This window comes from Balearica regulorum, chromosome 4 (assembly GCF_011004875.1).
Source record: "Balearica regulorum gibbericeps isolate bBalReg1 chromosome 4, bBalReg1.pri, whole genome shotgun sequence".
NCBI classification, from domain to species: domain Eukaryota; kingdom Metazoa; phylum Chordata; class Aves; order Gruiformes; family Gruidae; genus Balearica; species Balearica regulorum.
In genome coordinates, this window is record NC_046187.1 from 34,446,649 (window position 1) to 34,472,425 (window position 25,777).

The 25,777-nt window shown below is 41.2% G+C and overlaps 1 protein-coding gene and 1 long non-coding RNA gene across 2 annotated transcripts; both read left to right on the forward strand.

Moving 5' to 3' along the window:
- The first annotated feature begins 718 nt into the window (after positions 1-718).
- On the forward strand, positions 719-16,106 carry LOC142601724 (uncharacterized). Its single transcript, XR_012835301.1, has 4 exons — positions 719-1,428; positions 13,676-13,743; positions 15,194-15,290; positions 15,929-16,106. It is a non-coding gene; the product is annotated as an uncharacterized LOC142601724 (long non-coding RNA).
- On the forward strand, positions 6,232-8,675 carry LOC104642712 (toll-like receptor 2 type-2). The gene has a single exon (XM_010311774.2). The coding sequence runs from the start codon at positions 6,288-6,290 to the stop codon at positions 8,637-8,639; it is 2,352 nt and encodes a 783-aa protein (XP_010310076.2). The 5' UTR covers positions 6,232-6,287; the 3' UTR covers positions 8,640-8,675.
- Positions 16,107-25,777: the final 9,671 nt, after the last annotated feature.

Below are 25,777 nucleotides of genomic sequence, written 5' to 3' on the forward strand. Positions count from 1 at the left end.
GGCATTAAATCACTGTTGTGTTTCTTTTTTTCTTAGGCTTCTTTCTTCCTGTGAATGCTTGTTTCTCACTCCATGGTCATCGCCATGTTCTCTTCTACCTACGCACAGAAATAGCTGAAGCCTTCCATCTGTGGGGTGCGAGCATGTGTTTCTAATGAGTTGGGTAGACGGTGTTGCAGACTGTCTCACTTCTTGTTTCTGCTGTTCTACTTTGCACAGCACATTTAAGTAATCAGTGGGCCATGTACCCCTTATAGCTCTACATAATTTCCTTTACAACCGATGCAGAAAATCACACTGATAAGAGGCAATTCATCTTTCTGCTTCAGTATGAGTTATCTCCTAGAACTACTGTATTGCTGTTCACCAATTTTAAAGGGAATTTAGGCAAGCAGGTAGATACAGATGTTTATATGAAGATAGCTGGTCCTATCCTGAGTGCCTGGAGTCACAGTTGTTGTGAGTTTCTCGTGCTTTAGGTATTCTTGTGAAAACCTGAAACTGTCTCTGAGGCGATGAAGATGTGTGTGGGTTTCTCTAACTTGGCACTTCCGCGCTGCACTTTGCTTGTGTTGCTGGAGCTTAAGTACAGGAGAGTCTAAACGAATCTTGATTCAACTTTATACATGCAATTATTTTGTGGTGAAATACCAAAGCATTGGCATACGGACTGAGTATTTGAAAAATGGGGAAAAATTGCTTATACACACATGTCTGTGTGTTGGTATATATGTACATATTCATATATGTGTATATCTGTGTGCATATATTCAGACATACATATTGTACATACATAGTCACACTCCTGTGTGTATGTGTATACGTATACACAGACGAGATGATAGTTTCTGTGGGTGTAGCTTGCAAACACCACTTTCATTTCTACTTTCCTGTTATAATGATATCTCTAGGATTAGTCCAAAGTCTACCATGAAAGGATTTTTTTGTTCGCTCTCTTGGAGAAGAATAGCTGATGGGCTAATCAAGGCTGAACCTCCAGGTAAGTGGTGAATGAATCATCTGATAGCAAACACTGAGCACCAATAAAACAGACTAGGAGACTGCATGCCTAGAGGGAAGAAGAAAAACGTATCTTGCCGGTCACTTCAAAGATGGGGTCAGAGAGAGAAGTAGGAGAAGCCTTGGCTTTCACACAGTACGCTCTTCCCTTAGACCCAGACTTCTCTGGACTGGCACGTTTAAAAAGAGTGATAGTGTTAGTGCTCTTACGCCAATCAGATCCCCTGGGTGGGAATTCCCCTGCTTACATAGCCAAGGCAGAGAGATAAAGTAGTAAGGAAACAAAGACGTGAGAGGAAGCTGGGTGAAGAGCAATTAGCAAGAGAGATATGAAACATGACATAGGCTAACGAGCATGCAGGCACCAGAGCTGGAGCTGGCGTCCCCGGGAATCACTTCTGCACAGAGGTGAGTTTGTGGGTGGGTGGAGGCTGGAGATGCAGGGAACGAGAGTGGAGCTGCAGTGCCGAAGAAAGAAGCAAGGAGGGAGCGCTGGCAAGAGGATATCTAATCTCTGCCACTGAGTCCTCCTCCTCTGCATGGGGGATTCAGGGTGCTTGGGGCTGCTGGGCAGGGGCCTGCAGGAGTGCACAGTGGGGAGGGATTTCTGGCTGCCAGCAGAAGTGGAGCAGGCAGGTGCAATTGCAGGCAGATGGCAGGGCTGCACGGCAGGCAGGCAGCAAAAGGAAGGCTCCCGGGAGAGCTAGGGCATGCTGATGGGAGCAATGTCCTTCAGGAAAGGGGAGAGAGGAAAGCAGCAAATGAAAGAGACAAGTTGGGTCAGACTCTGCGATTTCTGCTCACTTTCCTCGTGGGAGGGTCCTTGTATGTGCTTTGTCCTGTTTGTGTGTTTGTCCCCCTTGTGTGTTGATAACAGCTGCCCAGGGAAGGCTGGGTGTGAAGGTGGGCTGCGTTTGTCGTAGGAATTCAACCAGGAAAGAGCTCATTCATCAGTGGTCTTGGGGCGGTGGGATCAGCTATCCTCTCACCTAACTCTCCCCTGTTGCACATTCTCTGGGTTGGAAACAAGAAGGGGCATGCCTTTATATGCGTGCTTGTGCGTGTATACACATACATGCTAGTAAGGCAGCGCTGGTGGGTGTTAGCCAGGGTGTGTGTAACATGCACACAACCAAGTGGAAAGTAGCAGCTTTGCCAGATTTGCTTGTGGATTGATCCCTTTACTAACCAGTGACACACACACACACACACACACACACACACCCCCCCGCAGACTCTGTAGCACTGCTCAGACTTACCAGCCCTCATCTAGCTTGATAGCGTTCCCCAACCTGGAATCAATTTGCACACTATTGGCACACTTTATTTTAGCAGTTACATTAGCTTTTAGCATTTGTTAGCATTTATAGAACCTTGTTCTGTTGGCAGTCATGGTTTTGTTTAAGAATGTGCACATATGTGGAGACCAGTGACGAGGGGTGTTCCTCAGGGGTCGGTACTGGGAACGGCGCTGTTCAACATCTTTGTTGGCAACATGGACAGCGAGATTGAGTGCACCCTCGGCAGGTTTGCCGATGACACCAAGCTGTGTAGTGCCGTCGACATGCTGGAGGGAAGGGATGCCATCCAGAGGGACCTTGACAGGCTTGAGAGGTGGGCCCGTGCGAACCGCATGAAGTTCAACAAGGCCAAGTGCAAGGTCCTGCATGTGGGTCGAGGCAATCCAAAGCACGACTATAGGCTGGGAAGAAAACAGATTGAGAGCAGCCCTGAGGAGAAGGACTTTGGGGTGTTGGTGGATGAGAAGCTCAACGTGACCAGGCAATGTGCATTTGTGGCCCAGAAAGCCAACCGTATTCTGGGCTGCATCAAAAGCAGCGTGACCAGCAGGTCGAGGGAGGTGATCCTGCCCCTCTGCTCTGCTCTCGTGAGACCCCACCTGGAGTACTGCGTCCAGCTCTGGGGGCCCCAGTACAGGAGAGACATGGAGCTGTTGGAGTGAGTCCAGAGGAGGGCCATGAAGCTGATCAGAGGGCTGGAGCACCTCTCCTATGAGGACAGGCTGAGGGAGTTGGGATTGTTGAGCCTGGAGAAAAGAAGGCTCCATGGAGACCTTATTGCAGCCTTCTAGTACCTGAAGTTGGAGAGGGACTGTTTACAAGGGCTTGTAGTGATAGGACAAAGGGTAATGGCCTTCAGCTGAAGGAGGGCAGATTTAGATTAGATATAAGGAAGAAATTTTTTTTAATGATGAGGGTGGTGAGGCACTGGACCAGGTTGCCTAGAGAAGTTGTGGCTGCCCCGTCCCTGGAAGTGTTCAAGGCCAGGTTGCATGGGGCTTCGGGTAACCTGGTCTAGCGGAGGGTGTCCCTGCCCGTGGCAGGGCGGTTGGAACTAGATGGTCTTTGAGGTCGCTTCCAATCCAGATGATTCTATGATTCTATGATATTTCCTCCAATACTTCTACTGGCCTTGGCAAGGGAAGATAATCCTGTGCATGTCTAATGGCTCGGACCCTTTGTCCATAACCCAGAAACACTTTGAAAGTCTAGTTCATCATGGCACCTTATGGTATAAGGGCATTTGTGCAAGTTTCCGTATTATTAGCTGCATTTCAATTTCCACGTGGCTTTTTGTTCTTTCCCCAGAGCAACAGGGAAAAGTGATTCCTTGGTAGGGCAATGATATCGTGGAGTGGGGCTTTATTTCTGAGTGGGTACAGTGAGGCCTGAAACGACCCTGTAAGTCGGGGTCTTAAGCTGAATTATTAGACAGGAATAGGAAGGGGAAGAGAATGGTTGAAAGTGAATGAGGTTGGGAATGGGATTTCCCTGAGTGTCTACTCACATTACAGATGAGGGGGAAAAAAAAAAAAAAAAAAAAAGATGCTCAGGGAATTGACAATAAAGAAAAGTGTCCTGTACCACCAAATGGTGTTCAGTCCTGCAGTCCCTGGTTGGTTTCAGGCTGGTAAGGCGGAGAGCCATTAGGCTCAGCTGATATTTCCAGTGTAAATATCAGTACCTGCCCAGTTCCCCTATGTGCTGCCGATTTTCCATTTGTAAATAACCTACCTATGGATAGATTTTGATCAGCCGGATTGCCTGGTTGCTTTTTTTCTAACAGTAAGCGTTGTGATGGCAACTTTAAAAATCCCACTTAAATTTGTTTCTTGTGAAACTTGTCTTACTCATAGCTTTGCCCCTATGGCCTACACCACTGTGTTATCCAGCCACACTTGCAAGACCAAAAAAGCCCCATAAGAGAGCCTCAACTGGACAACAGGTGAGTGTGACTACAGATCGCAATTATTTGGGTGGGATTCACATGCATCAATCTCTAGGTATCTAAACTGTTGTGCTCCATTTTAAATTGATGGGGTCATTACTCTTGGAGTCATCACAACTCAATGTGAGTGTCTAAGAGACATGATGTGAATTGTCCCTTAAAGTTGTTATTTCTCTCCATTGACACTGGAGAACATGGTGGATGACCAGCTCAGCTGTGGGCATCTAAAGTCAGGGGAGAGGAATGTGTCCTTCAAGACCCAAAGCTCTACATCAGAGAGAGACAGAGACTGAAGGAAAATAACACAAGAGGTCAAAATGTTTATAGTCCTTCAGGTGGGAAGCGATGGAAAGATTGAATAAATTATCCACAACTTTTCCTCCTCTCCCCATATGCCCACACAATCTCAGCTAATTCTTCCTCTTTTGCATAATTTTAATTTAATTTAAAATAATGCAACTAGAAGGGTAGGACTTGTCTGCATGAACTTGTCTGTGTGGGTCAGCTATTATAAAACAAATTAGAGTATGAATTCACAGTACAGTAGATCAGTCGTAGTACAGTCTCAGTGGGAGAAAGTACTCCTCAGTGAGCCAATCTAACCCAATTAACCTCTTACAGAGCCCACTATGATCTTTGGGAACCTGTTCATTGACCTCTTTGGGGTTGGTTCACTCTTTTCACCCTCTGTAAGATACCTACTGAGGTAGGGGAGTTTGTGACATGCTGGGGAAAGTTATACTTTTAAAGTGCTCTTTGATCCTTGTTGAGAAAGGATAAACAAAAAAAGGGTTGTAATTCAATATGTAATAAGGATTTTGAAGGGAAAACAGCCCCCTCAGTCTTCAATAATTGTTTCTCCAACTCCTCAGAGGGACAGAACTAAAGTCACCTTGTTGGAAGTAAGGGCAGGCTGGATATTGCGGCAAGCTCTGTAACACAAAAAGCCATGTCAAATCAGGACTATGAAAGGCACAACTGTGAGAGAAGTGACACAGGATCCACAGCTCTGTGGCTTCTCTTTAATCATTTCAGTCCAGAAGATGAGGAACAGGCTGTGGGGCTGGAAAAAGCTGATCGAATCCAGCCAGCTGATCTGCAGAAAGCTCCAGAAGCTGCTGGCTCTTCCTCATGGCTGAGCCTGACCTTGTCTCTGCCACAGAGACCCAAAGCAGAAAAAGCCACTGGCAGAGGAGAAGGATGTGGCAGTAAAAAGGAAGAGCTAAGAGTCAGTAGTTCACAATGGTCAGTTTTCCCAGCTTAAGTTTTATTAGCAACTATCGGACTGATCGCAAGATGGTAATGATGGCCTACACAGACACCCAGGCAAATATTTATTTCCCTGCTACTAGCACATTTACAATCAGAACAGGCAGATAAAATGAGGAAAGGGACTGAAACACAGGCAACCCTCTTCTCCCTATTGTCAGAACTGAGATTAGACTTATGCTTGAAATGAGTATTAAATATGAACGTCACCATCTCCTGCAAGACACTAACTCTTCCTGATGTAACCAGGACTTGAAACACATCCAGGAGACTTCTGATAGTAAAATATGAATATACAAAATAATAGTCACAGATCTGGAAGAAAAAGACCTAAGGAGGGGATGTATGGGGACTACTTTCTAACCAGGCAAAGGATCAGATTAGTAATAATGTTGTGATTATTCAGATGTTTAGCTAAATCTGCAAAAGATTTGTGCAGCTGTTAATGAATTTCTAAGTCCTTATTCCAAAATTAGAAACCATGGGGAAAAGAAGAGTGAATTCAGTGTACTTAGCATTTAGCAAATGATGCTGGAATGTTTATGTACAATGCACCTTGTTTTCACTAATTGTTTCATCTCTGAACAGCGTTAAAAGCTAATACATATGCAGTGCATTCCATAGGACAGAACAGTAAGGGTTATGTTTTAGCTATATTCAAAATGTAGCTGCTTCAAAACTAATCATATATACTGTATATATACTGTATCATATTTGCTCTGACTGTATTTCATATTTTAGGCAAAATAATGACTACACACACCTGGCGAACATGGGCCATCTACATGGTCTTAGCTGCAAATGTCTCTGCAGAGCAAGCCCTGAAGCAGGCTTGTCCTTCGTGCGATGACACTCAGCTGTGCAACTGCTCTTCCATGGGCTTGGACTTCATTCCCCCAGGGCTCACGGGCAAAATCACAACGTTAAACCTGTCCCACAACAGGATCAAGCACATCCGATCCCAGGATCTGCAGCAGGCTGTGAACCTGAGAGCCCTGCTGCTGCAGTCCAACAAAATCAGCTCAATAGACGAGGACTCGTTTCGCTCCCTTGGGAAACTGGAGCTCTTGGACTTATCAAATAACAGCTTGGCTCACTTGTCCCCTGCGTGGTTTGGGCACCTTTTTTTGCTCCAGCACCTCCACCTTCAAGGGAACTCCTACAGAGACCTGGGGGAAAGCTCCCTCTTTTCTAGTCTGAGGAACCTGAGCTCTCTCCACCTGGGCAACTCGCAGTTCTCCACGGTAAGGCAAGGGAACTTTGAGGGCATTGAGCTTCTCGACAAGTTGTGGATTGATGGTGGCAATCTCAGTCAGTACGAGCCGGGAAGTTTGAAGTCAATTAAGAAGATAAATCACATGATCATAAGCCTAAGAAGAATTAACGTATTCTCAGCAATTGTCAGGGACCTTCTGCACTCTGTCATTTGGCTAGAAGTGAGAAAAATAGCATTCAGTGTACCTGCTGAAATGCAACTATTGAGAGTCATGTCATCTTCTTTTGCAAAGAAAATTTCTTTTAAACAAGCCTTATTAACAGATGCTACTGTGCCTGAGATTGTCAGCATTTTAGAAGACATGCCAAAATTAGTGGAGGTGGGGATGATAGACTGTACACTCTTGGGAACTGGACAATGGCAAATACAAATTCAAGCAAATCAATCACAGACTCTCAGAGTTCTGACAATAAAGAAATTATCTATAGAACAATTTTATTTGTTTACAGATCTTCAGGCTGTGGAAGGTCTACTATCACTTCTTACCAAAGTCACAGTTGAAAACACCAAGGTATTTTTGGTACCGTGTAGCCTTTCGCGACATCTTCTGTCATTAGAGTATCTCGATCTTAGTGCAAATCTGCTTGGAGACCAGAGTTTGGAGCATTCAGCCTGTCAGGGTGGCTGGCCCTTACTACGAACTCTAAATTTAAGTCAGAATTCACTGAGTGACTTAGAAATGACAGGTAAAAGTTTGTCTCATCTAAGAAAATTAAATCTCTTAGACATTAGCCAGAATAATTTTGGTGAGATTCCAGATGTGTGTGAATGGCCAAAAACCCTGAAATATTTGAATCTCTCCAGCACTCAAATTCCCAAACTAACGACTTGCATTCCCCCAACGCTGGAAGTTTTGGATGTTAGCGCTAACAACCTGAGGGAGTTTGGACTGCAGCTCCCGTTTCTGAAGGAGCTGTACCTCACAAAAAACCAGCTGAAGACCTTGCCTGGTGCCGCACCTGTTCCCAACTTAGTGGCCATGTCAGTCAGAAGAAACAAGCTCAACAGTTTCTCCAAGGAAGAGTTTGAGTCCTTCAAGAAAATGGAGCTGCTGGATGCCAGCGACAACAACTTCATCTGCTCCTGTGAATTCCTCTCCTTTATCCACCACCAGGCCGGGATAGCCCAGGTGCTGGTGGGGTGGCCAGACAAGTACGTCTGTGACTCTCCCCTGGCAGTGAGAGGGGCGCAGGTTGGAGCCGTGCACTTCTCCCTGATGGAGTGCCACAGGTCCATGGTGGTGTCGTTGATCTGCGTCCTGGTGTTCCTGGTCATCCTCACCCTCGTGGTTGTCGGCTACAAGTACCACGCGGTCTGGTACCTGAGAATGACCTGGGCATGGCTCCAAGCCAAGCGGAAGCCCAAGCGAGCCCCCCCAAAGGACATCTGCTACGATGCTTTTGTCTCCTACAGCGAGAATGACTCCGACTGGGTGGAGAACATAATGGTGCAGGAGCTGGAGCAGGCCTGCCCCCCGTTTCGGCTCTGCCTCCATAAGCGGGACTTTGTGCCCGGGAAGTGGATCGTGGACAACATCATCGACTCCATAGAGAAGAGCCGCAAAACTCTGTTTGTGCTGTCTGAGCACTTTGTGCAGAGCGAGTGGTGCAAATACGAGCTGGACTTCTCGCACTTCCGCCTCTTTGACGAGAACAACGACACAGCGATTCTTGTCCTCCTGGAGCCCATCCAGAGCAAAACGATTCCCAAGAGATTCTGCAAGCTGCGGAAGATCATGAACACAAAGACCTACCTGGAGTGGCCTCCTGATGAAGAGCAGCAGGAGATGTTTTGGTTTAATTTGAAAATAGCTCTAAAATCCTAGACAGGGACATTAAAGACTGAGTAGGTGGCAAATGCACTCTGGATTTGTGTCCCTTTCATGTTGGTCCCATCACCTATCTGTGTCTCGAGAACAGAGCGCTGAGCTACTGTAAATTCTATTACTTGATGTGAGATTATTTTCTTTTGGTAGCTGTCGTCGTGAATTGTTGTACTGGTTTGGGCTGGAATAGAATTAATTTTGTTCATAGTTGCTCCTATGCTGCTGTGGTTCGGATTTGTGACCAACACAGTGTTGATAGCACAGGGATGTTTTTGTTATTGCTGAACAGTGCTGGCACAGCATCAAGGCTTTTTCTGTGCCAGTGAGCATGCTCGGGGTGCATGATAGTTTGGGATGGGACACAGCTGGGACAGCTGATCCCAACTGACCAAAGGGATGTCCTGTACCATATAATGTCATGTTCGGCAATAAGAGTTGTGGGAAAGAAACAAGAAGGGAGGATGTTTGGAGTGACGGTGTTTGTCTCCCAGGTAACTGTTATGCATGACAGAGCCCTGCTTTCACGGAAATGGCTAAACATTCACCTGCTGACGGAATGTAGTGAATGAATTCCTTGTTTTGCTTTGCTTGTGTGCAGGTTTTGCTTTACCTATTAAACTGCCTTTATCTCAACCCACGCATTTTCTCACTTTTACCCTTCCGATTCTCTCCCCTGACCCACTGTGGGAGGAGTGAGTGAGCGGCTGTGCGGTGCTGAGTTGCCTTCTGGGGTTAAACCACAACAAAATTGTCTACATGCGTTAATCAGCAGTGTTAGCAAAAGCTAACATTTAAATATTTAATGATGAAAAGTTGTTTAGATATACAGCTAAGTAGTTTATGTATCTTTATCTTTGCAAAAGCTTTAGGAGAGAGCCTGCCTAGCCAAGGGTTTTTCTGCATTCTTTGTATAAACCACTTCTAATCAAATGCAATAAAACTCAGTTTATGCAGCAAGGATTTTTGTCCTGGCTCTCCTAGTTAGTGGATCTAAGGACTGATTCTCAGCAGTATTTGACAATCACTGTAAGTTAAATGTCTAGATCTCCTGAGGATCGTGGCTGCAAGGCTTAACGTAAAAATGCACTCTCACACTGCAGTGCTGGCTGTTGTAGCATGTAAGTTCTATGGCAGACAACTTCTTTGGTGAAAGACACCTATGGATGATTTCTGTCTGGTTTAATTGTACCATATTTGGGAATAGATGCTTCAGAGTAGGGTCCAAACACACCTCTGACTTGCTTAAATGGAGTTTAAGCTATTCTCAGCTAGAATGTGGGAAACACTAATATATAGTGTCTTTGAATCCAACACCATACTCTGATCAGCAGCCTTGGCTGTAGGGTGTTTTCTACCTTTCTGCTATCTCTGTAAACATAGTCCACAAAACCAGAGGGGGTACACAGCATTCAGCCTCAGACATTGTGTTTGCTGTCAGCTGGGGCCATGTTTTCTTGAGAAGATTTTTGGGACAAGGTTTTTAATTGCTGAAAAAGTGGAATAAATGGGAGACACTGGCACCAGGCTCTTTCTTCAGAGGTGATTTAAAAACAAAGAGGTATCTTAGGTGATACCTGCCTTGTAGCCACAGGAAATTTCTGATGAACCCTAGTAGCTTGAATCTGGTCGGCCAGAGGGACAACTAACTACTGGATCAGTTCAGGGCTTGGGCACAGTGTAGGACACGTCCAAGCACGTACAGAAGCAGACCTTAAAAGCCTTCACACAGAAACGCCTACAACATTTTGCTGTGTCTGTGATGAGATCATGTCCAAGTTTTTATCGTTGTGTTTTGGTCTCAGGCATCTAACATGTACAAAATCTCTGTTCAAACACCTCAATATTTGTAATCGAGTCTGTACATTGGAAGTCGCATGTCACAGCTAGTTACCCGTCATCTTACTGCTTTTAGGAAGTTCTCCACACAGCCAGCGCATCAGTGAGAGCAGACGTGTCCTTGTCCTCTGCTAGCCATTGAGAAGGACAAACATTCTTCTGTTATACCCACAATTAAGCAAATTAGACAGTGTAACGCAAAGGAAAGATTTATTTACATACATTTTTGCATATATGAATACACAAACATAACACATTATAAGAATTATTAACTTTGCTACTTCACCTAAGCAGACAAAGCAACCTTCTTTATATATACTAAAGATTTGCTCTTTCTTTCATTTTCTTAGGTTTTTAATTGCATTTCCTATTTTTAGCATCTAAACCTTACCTTCATCTGTAGGTGGCTTCACACAATCTCTGCTTTATTCTCATATATATATTAAAGTGTAAATTAAGATAATCTGTATTTCTGATTTCTAATAACAGTGTAAAGATTCTTAAAATACTGACCATATTTCATCAGCTACTTCAGCTAGGCTAATTACCTTTTAAGACCAGCTTCTCTGACTCCTAAGCAGAACTGCCTGTTCTTGCACAACCATGCTGCGTTTCAATTCCTCACAGCGTGGCCAGGGTAGTGTAGATGTCAGACATTTGGCTGCTAAGCACATGCATACATTTTGATCTGGGTTTTTTGGTGGGTTTTTGGGTTTTTTTAAAGCAAAGCAACTATGAAATTGGTGGTTAGGGATAGTAACTTTGTCCTCCTGTGTTTGAGAAGCTGGTTATTGGAAGCTGGGCCTTTTCAGCATGGTGGCAGTAAGAAAAAGAGGACTTAATATAGGACCTCCACATATTGGCCTGACTACCAAGCACACCACAAACATTGCCATGGTTAGAGCTTTTTGTAAATGGCCATTGGAAGATGTACGAGTCACAATACAGCAGGTCTTGAAAGAAGTGAGGGGAAAAAAGCTAATGGTAATCTTGTATTACCTTGTATTAACAAAATGAACAATTTGGGTGCCATTTTTCAGAATTTGCTGTATACAAAGTCCTTATCTGAATTGAAATCCTCCTTAGCTGCTGCACAACTTCCTGTACTCAGAATTTCAGCTGGAAGCCACTACCAATGTATTTAACAATGAAACAAACTTAAAATATTGGCACTTTCTTTTCCTTTTTTTAAAGGAATATTCATAATAAAAAACAAGTCCTATTTCTTCTAGCACAATCTTCCCATTAAATGCAGCAATTTCTTTTAATTCTTACTTTGAGAAAATAAAGAAAAATGCTTTAATAGCATGCTATACAGTCTTGCTGTGATGCAAAAAGAGGCACTATCCTGCAAAAGGGTATATAGCACACCAGAGTTCAACCAATTGCTATTTTCTCTAGTCTCTTAAAATTAAGTATAGAATATGCATATTACTATAGGCAGGTAAATATCCAACCCTTTGCATTCTCACCAATAATCTGCGTTCTATTCTAGACCCAGTGAGTAATTAATGCCTTGGACAATGCCTATAGCAACCGGTTGCCAAACCACCAGATAGCAGAGCCAGTCCAAAAGTTGTCCATACAATACACATGTGTTCCCACCTAATCTGTTGTTGAGGAAACTGGAGAAAATGCAACAATAGGTAAATCTTGGTGTTTTTCTTAGCCAGAATCAAAGAAAAAGTATTGGGTTAAAATTTTGAAATGCCTTCAACTGTTCTAATTTACTTCCTTTTTTTTGGGGTAAGGTTAAATTTAAATATCCTCCTCACATATGGTTAAAACAGGCTTCAAAAAAGCAAGCCAAACTTTGCTTCCACTCAAGCAGGTTTCTACAGCTGCAGCAGCAGATCTTCAATTATTATTTCATTTTCTAAAGGAAAAATGTTGTTTACTAACTACTAAGGGAGGAAAAAAACAGCACTTGGTCTGAAAGTGGATTATATCAATTTTGTTATTTCATTGAAGAGCAAAATCCACTGCATGGTCTTTCTAAAACTGCGATTTACATTCTTCAAAATGTTCCTCTCATCATAAAAATGATTTCCGGATGTCTTAAAATCAAGAGGGAAAATATATATACACACTTTTCCTAGCTTTCTTGGGGTCTTAGATAAGATAAAGACAAACAGAACTATCATCTTCCCTAAATATAACTGTTCCTTAATAATAATTGGTTTTCCATTTATTTAATGTGGCCATATCATCCCTCCACTGCAGATCAAAACAAGAATTAGCCAGTAATCAGGCTACAGTTTAGAAAATCCAAATCAAAAGCACACTTGTTAGGGAAGGGATATGGGTTTAAGGATATGGGCTTAACATTCTCTTCAAATCAACTTTCTCAGGACAGTACAGGCAAGTCTGCTTCTTGCCAGCAATGCACCAACCACAGATGCAAAATTCATGAAACCTGGTATCAGGTGTATTCTTAAGGAATCTTTCAAATGTAAACAAGGCCCAGTGCACACAGCTGCAAACCTAGTCAAACCATCAACAGATTATTTTAATGACTGATTATGGATACTGCCTTCGTTTATAACCGATCAGTTTCAAATGCCTTAGAATATTTACCATTATTTTAAAGTTGAATCCAATGTCCTGAACTGGTATTCATATTTTCCAGCTTGCAAGAAGCCAGGGTACTTTTATGAACTGCAGAAGGGGATGATTAGTAATGATGTTTGAGCCCGTATGCAATACCATTGGTTTTAGTTTCTGGAACGTAAAATGCTGAGTTGTTTGGTACCCCCGAGTATGAGACACTGGGTCTTCTGTCAGGCTGTAGAATATGTATGTGTTGTCTTTTCAGAAGGGTTCCACATCTGCCTTAAAACTACACAGCAAACACAGCCCGCCCGGCACAGCCGGAGGAAATCCGCTGCAGTACGCAGGAGCCTGAATTAGCAGACCTGACCAAGGGGTCAGCGTGCCTGGTCTAATGTCCTGCCAGGCACACGCAAAGGCTGTGCACAAAGTACCTGGAAAGAGGATTTAGGCCTGAAACTGTAGGGTTACGGCCACTTTTGTGTCGGTTTGTCTGTCAAAAAGCTGTGTGACCTCAACTTGTGTCACAGAACTGAAATATGTTTCAAGCTCCTGTTTTTACTTTTCTGCTATGTTGTTTTTGAATGTGGTTTTGGTTCCTTTTTTTTTTTTTTGGTATTTATCGTCATTCTTATTATTTCTTAATGCAGCATAAAAGAGGAGAAAACAACAGTTCCTTAATTACATGGAAAAGATACACATGATTAGAGGACAGCTGGTAGGTATTTTCTTCATTTATATCCACAAAAATTTTCTGCCCGCAGATTGCACAGATATCATTGGACAAATTTCTTGTTGGTATGCCACTGATGTTGTAAAACTGTCGAGATCAAGTTTACAGGAAAAAAAGAAGCCAAAGAACAACAAAATATTTGCTTAGAGTCAAGGATGCATAAACACATTTTAAGTGCCATCAAAGATAAGACAGCATGAAAATGACTACAGTTGTCCTAGTTTACTAGCGCCAGGATGCACAGAGTTACCAAGAAATAATTAAAATCTTATTGCTGATGCAAGAACTTTAGCAACTGTCTGCTTGATTTTAAGTAACTGGAACAGAATAGAAATGTGCTGAGATAATCACCTTATTTGGAAAGGGAAGATAAGAACTATAAAAAGAAAAGGGCAAGAAGAGTCTTTCACAGACTCTGGGGAAGTAAGAAGCTTGTCTTCCTATGACAATTAGAAAAATTTCGAACTCTCTTGTAGATAGAGACCAGCTTGTTAGGAACTCCAAATCAGGCCCTGGCATATGTCACAGGTTAGTACTTCATTAAGACTGTCTTTCTAATAAGATTAACAAGGGAGTTCAACAGTTTGACTGTGGCACAAGAACAGCTCTCCTCAAGGAAAATGAGGTTAGTTTACTGCGAGAGTATCTAGTAGACCTTATTCACACGAACCCAGGGGCACAAGAGATTCAAGAGCTCACTTCCAGTCCTTGCAAGTGGTATTCAGGATGATGATCCCCAGCACTTACAGCAATGGTGGAAGCCATGTAGTCAGAACAAACCTCTGCAAAGTCTCTTCCCATTTCTCCATAGTACAGTCTGTAAAAAAGCAGCATCACAGCAAAATCCATGGAGTCGTCAGACTCAGTTCTATCATAAAACCACAAGAGTTCTCAGGTGAGTATGCTCTTGACTAAAAAGCCAGAATACAATATCAATAAGATTTTTACTCCAGTTAGCTCCTGCTTCCTTCAAACTGCAGGTTTAGTTTAATTTTCTTTTGCAGCAGCAGACACCCCCATACTTGAAGTATCAAATGCTTGACAGCAAGCAATGTTGAAAGTAGGCTATGAACGCCTTTTGGAGCCACAGCTACTCAGCTCTGTTATAGGAAGGCCAAGCTGACACATTTTTTTATAGGCAGGGCACTTGTGTAGAGTCTTATTATACAAAACAATTAGGTATATTTCATTGTTTTGCAGAAGCAACAAGGTCAGCCAAATCTCAATAAGGTGTAAGATGCCAGTCAAAGAAATGCTAAGTTTCTGTAGCTGAAAGAGCCTGCTGTCCTCCTCAATACAAATTCCTCAGAATAAAATCTTTGCTAAAATTGCAGCAAGCAGTATTTAACCCCCTATCCCCCAAAAAACCCCAACCCAATAGAGTCTGCAAAAATGTTAACATCTTGTCATCACTCTCAGATTGTATGTGTTACAGGTCTTGAGAAACTGAAACCCGGCTACCGAATACTTATAAAACTGGAGCTTCTCAACATTAAAAAGGACTTGTCAGTTCTGATGCAACAGGGCACAAAGTAAGAACCTTTAAAATAGAGCTGACAATTTTTGTAGTTATATATTTAAAATATATTGGTGGGGGAATTTAGCTGGTTAAATAAAATACCTCAACAGAATAAAGTTTGAGAGTATTGGTTACACAAGACTGTTAAGTTTCTGCCAAGAATTTTCCATCAGAGCTATGTACTTTTGGCTGAATTGACTATACAATGTATGGGCAATAAAGGAATAGCTGATTTATGTATGTGCATCTCCAGTACCACCAAGAAGTGTTGGACTTACAGCAGATGCATTATGTAGTTGATCTACACACTTTTGAGGAATCCCTGGAATTTCTGGTCAGATGGTGTCTCAGAGTCCAGCACAGAAGCTCTGATTGGGCTGCTAGTCAGACAGAAATCCTGGACAAACAAAGAAAATTCAAATTCTACCCAGGCAAAAATTCTAGCTGGATTAAGAGGTTAGGTTGAGAATCATCTGGACATACAGTATTGTTTTTGGCAATAGTCAAAATAGAGAACTGCCTTGCAACATTATAGCCTGGTAGAGTGGGAAATCATAATTATCAGAAAGAATTATAATGTGGTTTTGATATTAATGTGCTTATTTATTTTTATCCTTTATGTCAAGCCTTTTTATGTCTCATCTCCTTCAGGTACATAAATGAAGGACTGAGGATTAAGCCAGCAGTTAAATTAGGGGATTAAATGAGTGAACACAGTGGCTGTATGAAGTTTAAGGTTTTTTCCCCTGCTGTCGTCACACCACAACCACAAGTTCTAAAATGACTAAATATCAAACTTCAGACCAACTATGCAGTAATAAAAATCAAGAAGTAAGAGAACGTAGAGCTATACAACATAAAAGGGATTGAGGTGGGTGGTGAAGATCAGCCTGGAGCAAATTCACTGCAAAGTAAAATCTATCAAATAGGACATCATAACAGTTGCCAATCCCAGTTTTACCTGAAGATACCTATCTAAAGAATAAATTAAATCCAAACATGGTAAACATTATGGCTAGATAACCCACAATTCCAATTGCACAACTCAGTGTATAGATCAGGAGGAACCATTTGTAGACCAACCTATGGATAAGAGAAAAGAAAGACTCCTCAAGACCTTGTGTATTTTGCAGAGTGGCACAAAATGCTACATAGGTAGCTTCGACTGAAGTATTCATATAAATTCAAAGGAAATTTTACACTTCTGTACTTCTCCCTTACTTAAAGGCAAATAAAAATGTATAGTACAGGGGAAAAAAACCCGCAAACCTTTTTGTTTTGCTTCAGTCTTCACAAGAAATGGTAATTGTGAACATATTGTAAACATAATTAAAACTAACGGGAATTGTCAAGGAGGGAGACATAGGCCAGAACAGGGAAAGAACAGGTAAAAACCAACCGAGGTAAGTTAGATCTAGTCAAGTCAGTACACCACTGATGAAATTTATCTAAAGTACTTAAAATTTAGCAGAAGCAATCTCTGAACCATTAATCTCTGAACCTGGGTCTTTGAGAGCCCAGGGTGGAGAGGAGGAGTTTTGGAAGACTGAATACAGTCTCTTTAGGGAGACAGACGGGGCTCTAAGGCATAAATTCAGACTATCTAGTATATGTTCCTCTCCAGGCTCAATAACACCTGGGATGACTGCTGATGGTAGGAGTCTGCATGAAACTGATGGAATTAATTTAATTCTTGTTTAATTCTTTTTCATTTGCATGCCATGTTTGATAAACACTGGTTTAGGGGAACTTATTCATACTGCAGTTGGAAGATTCCTTCCAATTCAACTGCTAATGGCCCTTTTTGTAATCTGTGAATATTTGTTCCAGGGCAATTCTTATTTACTCTTCTCATTCTAGAGGCTTCCTTTAAGAAATAATACAAAACCAAAAAAAACAAACCAAAGTGAAACCAACAAAAAAAGGACATGCCACAGTGTTCTTCCTGAGAGAGACTTGCAGGCTGCTCTGAAAGTGATGTAACTGTTAATAACTAAGAGCATTCCCCACATGGACAGGGATCTCCACCAGCAAAGTCTGATGGTGAAATAAAGAGGAGCAACCCACATCTGCAGCGGCGTGACTAACTGTTGGCAAAATTGAGACAGTCATTTCAAAGCAATGACATCCTACATTTTCATTTTGCATGGTTAGGTTTGATTAACAGATTGCCAAACTGTAAAACTCATATGAAAAATGTGACTTGTAGAGCATCTGAGACAGGAGGGCCTTTGGTCCTAAAATAACGTTGGTCTGCCTTGCACCCTGTAAATAGTAATCCCGGTGTAGTAAATGGTTATGTCACTGAGATACAACTTCTCAGGCCCCCGCAGCCTATCCTTGAAAAACTAAACTGTTTATTGATAGAATTAATGCTACTGAAAAAACCACTGATTTTTTTGTTTGTTTGTTTTGTTTTGTTTCTAAGTCAAGTTACATATGGAGGTGATTGCAGGGCTAAAGCTTTGGGACCAAGTTTTCTGAGATTGGCTGGAGATAGTTTGGCCTTTAAGCCTTAGAGCTGCTCTTATAAACTCTCAGCAAGGCACATTTGGCTGCACTAATTTGGGATGTTGCTCAGTTACATGATCACACTAATGAAGGTTTTTCTTAAAAATTCTTTCTACAGCACAACAAAATGCTGTGGCTTAAACTTTTAAACCTGTTTTGTGAATTGAATGATATCAAACTTAATGATGTATATTTATTCAAATTGCCCACAGTGATGAAATATTCTATTTCTTTTCCAATAAGCAAATATTTGAAACCCACTGAAGAGTCAAAAGCCCTTTAATGCCAGTTCTCTCCACGTTCACATTAATAAACCATGGATTTGGGATTGTGGAAGCCTGATGATGGCAAAGATAAAGCAAGACTGACTTTAATATGTATTTATTGATTTTGCTCCTGCATCTTTACAGAAAGGTTACTAAAAAAAAAAAAAAAAATCTGAGGGGAGATGGTTTTCAAATTTATGTTTGGTTTGGGGCAGGAGGATTTTTTTAAAAGCAAACAAAAACATCCATCTAGAGTAAAAAGCTATTTCTGTGGAAGATGAATCTCTTTCTCTAAGCCAAAAAAAGTAGAATTCTGAAGGAATGTCTGTTACTCCCTGTGAAACCTATCACAGTTTTGCCACAGATTTCAGCTGAAGCAGGACTGGGTTCTTCTTCTTCTCTTAAGAAAAAGGAGAAACTTTAAAAAAAAATTCCTCAAAACCCCAGAAAGCATGCAACTATTGTGCAAGCTGGTACTTCACAATATAAATTTAAATAAATTAACAGATAGAAACACCTGTAAAAGATAACAACACAGCATCATTAGGTCACATTACTGTTATGCATTTCTCCTCCCTACAGCCCTGGCTTTACAGGAGCACAGTCGGCTGCTTGTGACCATAAAAGTAGACAGAGCTCCTGCCGTGCCACACAGCCCTGCCGGCATGCCACAGGTCCCTACACATCCCTGGCCGCAGAGGCTGAGGTCTTCTGGCCTTGATCAGAGGCCACCAAAGGCTCCCTGTTGTCTGCCTGCCTTGCTACCCTCCAACGCGATCCCTCTCCAATATGCTTATGTAGTCTGGGTTGCTTTTTTTCAGTAGACTGAAAGTAAAGTCTGAATTTAAGCGGCAAAGCCAAAACTGAACGGGCATGCATCTTCAGCAAACTAGCCACTTTCTGATGTCAATCTGTAATAGAGCTTTGTTATCACGTTAGCTGCAAAATGAAATCCTAATTAATTAAAAAATAGTATCACGAGCTTCTCTCAGGTGATGCCGTTATTGGATCAATTGGTATACATTTTTTGCAGTAATTGTTTCAAATTTTCTTATTGATTTTTATGTCTGCCGGATTGTTAATTTTAATACTATTAGCCTCTATATGAAATGCATGAGTATTTGTCATGCAAATCAGGACAAAGATAGGAATCGAGTCATACAGATGAAAACCCCAATATTGATTTATTATTAATACTGGAAGGTCACCATCTGGACAATTCCATAAAATAATGCATCTGCATTGCTGTTAAATGGGAGCTTTAACATCTGGATCATATTATTCCAAATTTTCCTCATCCACCCATCATAGCAAGAGGAATTTCCTGACAAATCAGATTGCTGCCCAAAGGTAAAATGTTTTTCTCATTACCGTACTTTAAATGAGCTCAAAAAGACCTAGAAGTGAAGTCAGCATCAGCGTCATAGACAACTTTCCCATTTTCTAATTATGCAGATTAAATAGGTCACCAACTGAAACACGTCCATGTGCCCTCTGCTTCCCTCACCATGTTCCCCCCACTCTGAGCAAGTAAGAATGCCTATCACCAGCAAATTCAACAAAACGGCATTATCCTTTCCATCTTATAGCATATGGTGAAAACTGCATGCATAAAGAAAATAACTGTGTAATAATTAGATTTATTGTGACAGACTGACCTTACCAGAACTCATTAACTTGGCAATGCAAGCTAACTGGCTCTCTAAAAAATCTAGTTTCTTTTGATGTAGACATATTCAAATACTCAAAAACACATGCATGAAAGAAATAATAAATCAGCTGTTTGGGTTTTTTTTTTTAAGGTTTAAATTAATATGCCTATATTTGATAGTACATTGGAAATTGGCAGGGTTTTCTATATTAAGTAAGTCAACCAACCTTATATTCAAGATTTGCCTCATTACTCAGGTATAGAAATGAATGCTGTCATAATGATGCTGCTTCATTTTTCAACTATATTCCAAAGTAAGTTCTTATTACGTGACTGACACGTGATACAAGATGTATAATCAGTAAAACGGGCAACCACCTATGGGACCAGAAGGAAGGCTTTTGCGTTTGAGATTGTTCCGAGACCATGACAAATCTGCCTTTCTATCTCAGATATTTTAAGATTTCTATTATGCCAGGGGATAACAATTTTGTCCACATATATCATATATATTTAATTTTCATCAATGGACAGCTTCCAATGGCAAGCAAATTGCATTATAAGAATCCGCTGATAGTCAGAATTTCCTTTGGGAAAATACAGAGTCAGAACATTAATAAGCTTTTTCCTTCCTTCCCCATTTGATATGCTAGACTCTTGCCTTTATGTCGAGAAAAATGGATAGGCAAGGACAGGATAGGAATGTTTTTTCAAGGATGGTAATTCTCTGGCTAGCATTCTTCTTTGCCACGTTCCAGAGTATATAGTACAGTTGCAAGCACATAATTGCCTGCACCTCACTGAATTAGAGGAGTGCAAAATTTGTGAGTGAAATGGAAAAATGAGAGCATTATCAGAACACTGATGCAAACCTATTGAAAATCAGGTTTTTACAATGTGAATTAGCAGAACACAGGCCATTTTTTTAAAAAAAATCTCAAATAACGATAACAAAATTCTCAAAAGTAACTGAGAATCAATGATTTTCTCTAATCTGCTTCCTTATCATATGGAAGTTAACCCCAAACTGTCAGCTACTATCTAGAACACACCCCCCCCCCGCAATTATCAGAGTACCCTACATTTTATTTCAAGCAAAGACTTACTAGAAAAAACCTCTTTCTTAATTTTTTTTTTCCACCCCCCTCTATGCTAGGATCACACCCATGTTACTTTATATGTAGCCATCTGGTAGAGGCAATCTCTTCCCTCTTGCCAAAATTACCCACAGCTGAGCCTTGACTGCTTTGCTGCAACTTTTCTGCTCTTGACTCTTTGAAATAGGAGCCTTCCTCAGCATACCTTTTTTTTTCCCCCTGTCTTTTTTTTTTTTCCAGGAGACGTTTTATGTTCTCGATAAGCCTGGATAAGGCTCTTTTGGAAGCTACAGGCTGTTGCTGTTTCTCTTGCATCTAGTAAGTAGTTGCTGCTTTTTTTCGAGCAATGTAATGAATGCCCTTTCCATGTAGGGCTGATTTTATGCTTCCTTTGACCTTCATTTCCTTTTTCTTTCAAAAAAACCCCAAACTTTTCTTTTTCACATGTTTGCAAAGCACTTTGAAGAGGAGGGAGGGAGGCAATCACTGCAATCCTTTGCTTTGTTTCTACTAACGGGACTGTGCAATTCTCTCTGAGCTCTTACTGTATCTGAGAATAGCATGAGTATCCAGAGTAAGGACATATACATGCAAACCTCCACCCTGACCTTAAAGAATCAGACAGAAAGGTTTGTCAGCTGATGCTTCCTTCCAAGCCACGATATGCAGTAGAAGGCTGGCTACTTGTTTTGTTCATCTCCTGGGACAGAAAATAGAAATGACAGCAGGTTTTACCCAGAGAAAAGGAGCCTTAGGTTTACCCCTCCCATTGAAAATAATGTGTTCTATCTCTTCATCTGATTTCCCTTCTCTTTTGCTCCTAAAGGTGCAAGCATGTTGTTACAAACAGGGGAAAGTGTTTGGTTTCTTCTCTTCAGTATTAGACACTGCTGTGCATAACCTATATGTGAACTATAAAGCCATAAACCGAGGGGTCAAAAGCTGTATGGCAAGTAAGAGAAATGCATAAGCAAGCAAAAGTAGAAGGCTGTTTTCTCTTTAGTAAGCATGTGGTTGTTTTTCAAATTTTGACTTATTTAAATGTTTCCTACCAAATCAAACAAAAATGAATGCAAGCATAATAACTGCCACCTGGAAGAACTGTAATGCAGAAGTCCAGACCTGCCTGTGCTTAGGAGAGCAGTAGATTATTTTTTTTGTTTGTTTATTTTTATGTCAAATGGGCAATTTCCTGTATGCATTAACTAAGTTGTTTAAATCTTAAATGCAACCATCTTTACAGTTTCTACTCCTAAATCAGAAGGTTTATCCGCTGCAACAACGTATACTAGTTATTTTTCATCTATCTTGTGTAAGGATCTCATTAATCGTTCGAATTTGGATCTTAATGTTTGTCCTATTTGTTAGTCTTCAAACTACAGTGGACCAGATTTTGGCAGTTACTGTACTGGTAGAAATTAGTAACTTTAACATTGCTGCATGACATGCTTTTAAAGAAAGCAAGCTAATGCGATGAGATCAACAGTATGTTCAAAAACTATGCAAAAGCATTTGGATGTGAAACATGAGGGCAGTTATATCTTAATACAGAAACTTGTAAGTTGTTCTGGTGACAAATACTCTTAAGTTACCTAACATGGGATAAATGCAATAAACCATCTATTGGCAGAGACCCACAGTGAGTAGAGTTCACTACTATAAAGTAACTTCATACATAGATAGATGGTAGGTGTGAGAATATAGTACTCTCCCAAGCAAACAGAGCATGAAGTGGAACTGCCAAAACTCAGTGCAAAGTTAACTTCAGCTTCTGGTGCTACTATTTTTACTGAAAGAGGGTCTGCTTCAGTTCCTCTTTTACTGGAGAAGGAGGCCTCACTGCTGCCACACAGCTGTGCACTGAAAATTGAGGCCCCGACATGTTTCTGGTGCAGATGTTTTGTTTATGTTAAAATGCGCTGCAAAAACACAAAAACCATCACAGAGTCTTATAAAAGTGTTGTGATTGTGGTAGTTGTACTGGAGTCTCCCTACATTAGACTAAATGCATTTAAAAGTGTATTTTTTCCATATTGGCTCTGTCACCTTGTAGGTGTGAGTGGCTCCTGTAAACTAATAGTTGGGAGTGAAGCTTCAGTTGCTGAAGACTGTGTTACACAAGTAAAAGGACTGTAACAAGTGTAGGCTATTGGCATTTTTGACAGGGGTTAAGTCAATGTAGCACACATTAACTAACTTTAAATACTGCTAAGGAGGATAATGCCAAAACAACACAAAGTGCATGCTTCTTAGACTCCCACAGGTTTTCCCTGTGGCAGACAGGGACTTTCCCAGCTGGTCATCATTGTATGCATGAGTTTGAGTGTGTTTCCGCACTCATTTGGTACCAGTCTCATGCAAGATATTTTCAATGGAAAACAAAGACATGGACAGTCTGAGCAACTTCAGTCACTTCAGTCTTGTGTTCTTTATTATAAATGTCTCTTGAAATCAGTGAGGCAAAAATTGGTAGGAAAGAAATACTTAAAAATCTCTGATCTGAGATGCTAACACAAACATGAAATGATTGCATGATACAGCAGAACTGGTCTAGAAGAGAAGTTAAAGAGAACATGATGGTAAAGTAGTATCATATGTGATTGTACTATACAGTGCTCAGGTCCTGTGTGTACTCAGGGTTAGGTGTGTTTGTAAAGGCAGAGAGTTAGTGACACGAAGCTAAAATCCTCAGTGAGCTACACTACCTGTGACTTCATTAGACACTTCACCTGTGCATATGTTGCCATGATGAACAGTTCATCACTGTTCCTAACTCTGTAATGTATAGCTGAAGAGCCTGTTTCACAATCTCTGTATTGCAATTTTATGCCACTGTGAAACTCCACTGACAGTAAAGCTGTCATAGATCAGGCTGGTTTTATATCCCTTACTAAAAGAGTTTCTGTAAATTGTATCAAGGTTTCATTCTTTAGTGTTTAACGGACCTGTCAGATCAGGGGGTATGATGCTTCAGAGTCTGAGAAGCAATTGCCAAGGGATAAAGTATTGATCGTGACTGTTATTGATGTCACTGGTATCAAGAAGTTCAGTTACAAAAAAACTGGATTTCATCCTACAGATGGCTCTCATCAGCTGATGAAGAGGGAAAAGCTAAGAAATTGCTTGTGTGCTTAAAACTCTGTTTGCCTGAGGTATCTGTGTAATCCCCATTATTTGTTTAACAATTACTTAAAACTTACATTGCTTTTTAAGGAATAGCCCTTTCTGAGATGCCTAACTTCTTTTCAACCATTGAATGGGGAGGTCAGGGGTGGAAATCATGTCACTCTAGTTGTCTCAGGTTTGCAGAGAAGTCTGTGGTAGGGGAAAGGAAGTGAGCTGAAGCACCATAAGTCCCAGTTTTAGCACCTTAACCACAAGACAAGCTTTGTCTCTAATTAGGCATGTGCATGAGTAATTTGATGAATAGGGGCCTTGGATTCTCTTAGTAAACCCCCTGTAGCATTACTTCAGCTAGAGAAGCATAGTGATTTTGTTGTCCTACCTAGTCCATTATTATACAGTTGTTTGAAAACTCAAAAGCTTTTTCCTTAAAAGCTTTAACCTACTAAAGACTAACCACAGCATCAGTATGCATACACAGAAAATAAAATACAGGTTGTTTTTTCTTCCTACATAAAAGCTATTCTCCACCTGACCAAAAGCCATGGCTTGCTGTTTTCCACAGAAGCTCAGTTGTCTTGCTAGATGTAAATGCTTGAGAGTATGTCATGACTCCCAACTGCTGCCTGAGAAAGATGATGTCTTAACCTCTACAGCTCCAAAACTGCTGTCTTTCTGACAAGCTACTCACCTTGTACAATCGACAGTGTCTTTGTTTCTGCTGAACAAGCACAATCGGGGCAATAACCAATGTTGCAATGAGAACAAGAACCATCTCCATAGGCATTGATTCACAGCCATGGTGCTTTTCATGGATCTTCCAATGTTACAACCTGAAAAGAAAATATGCATGGTATTTAAAAAAAAAAAAAGAAGTCTAGATTGATGTGTTATACCTAGACATGACAATAAGCCTATGTATGAGAGATACTTTGAGGAAATAGGTTAGTGTTGTTGTGCATCAAGATGTAAGGTAACAAACTAGATGAGAATACTAGGTCTTTGTAACTGGAACTATTATCCTGAAAAAGGACATGTAGACTAAAGTAATGGGTGGAGAGTTGTCTTTTTTTCTCTCCTTTTTCTAGCAACTCAGTCCTCAACATAAATATAGCCACAAATACATAGTGCGTATGAATTTTAAGCAGACATTTCAGAATTGCAGATCTGAGCCCTGCATAATCTTTTAGCCCAAGGTAAATGCAAACTCAGAAGAGAGCTTAATCCTGTTAAACATGATAGTTTTCCTCTGACCTGGAGCTTTCTGGGCCTACATTTCAGGACTCAACAGCATCTCCTGGCTTCCAGATCTGTGTATGCACTGTATGCACCCCAGCTGTACCCTGAAACAAAGCTAAAGAGACAGACATGGACTGTCTCCTGTCCCCTTCCACGCTCTGGTCCCGGTGGGGAGAAACACCGTGCGTATGGGCCGGAAGGGAGCTGCAGCATGTTCTGATTGACGCCTGCCCTGGCTGATTCATGGATCAAGGCCTTGTGTCATGGTAGCTGGTGGACAGCAGCTACTCTGTTCAGACACAGCCAGTGTCAAACCACATTTGAGCAAGGAACTACGCAAAAGCCCGAAGTCGTTCTTTGCTGCTATTGCTTGCTATCCCATGTTAGCCAAACTTTGAATCCAATTAAAACTTTTGGCTTTGCAGAAATCTGGATATAGGTTTAAAATGTGTGGTTCTTTCCCATCCCTTCTTCAGAAGCAAAAAAGCAACAGTAGTCACGTCTTTTTTTTTGCATTTAAAAAAAAAAATGGCTGCGCAATGGGGAATGCTGCGCTCAGATGTCACAGCACTGAAGTGGGTACCAATACCAGTGCCTTTCTTCCCAGATTTAT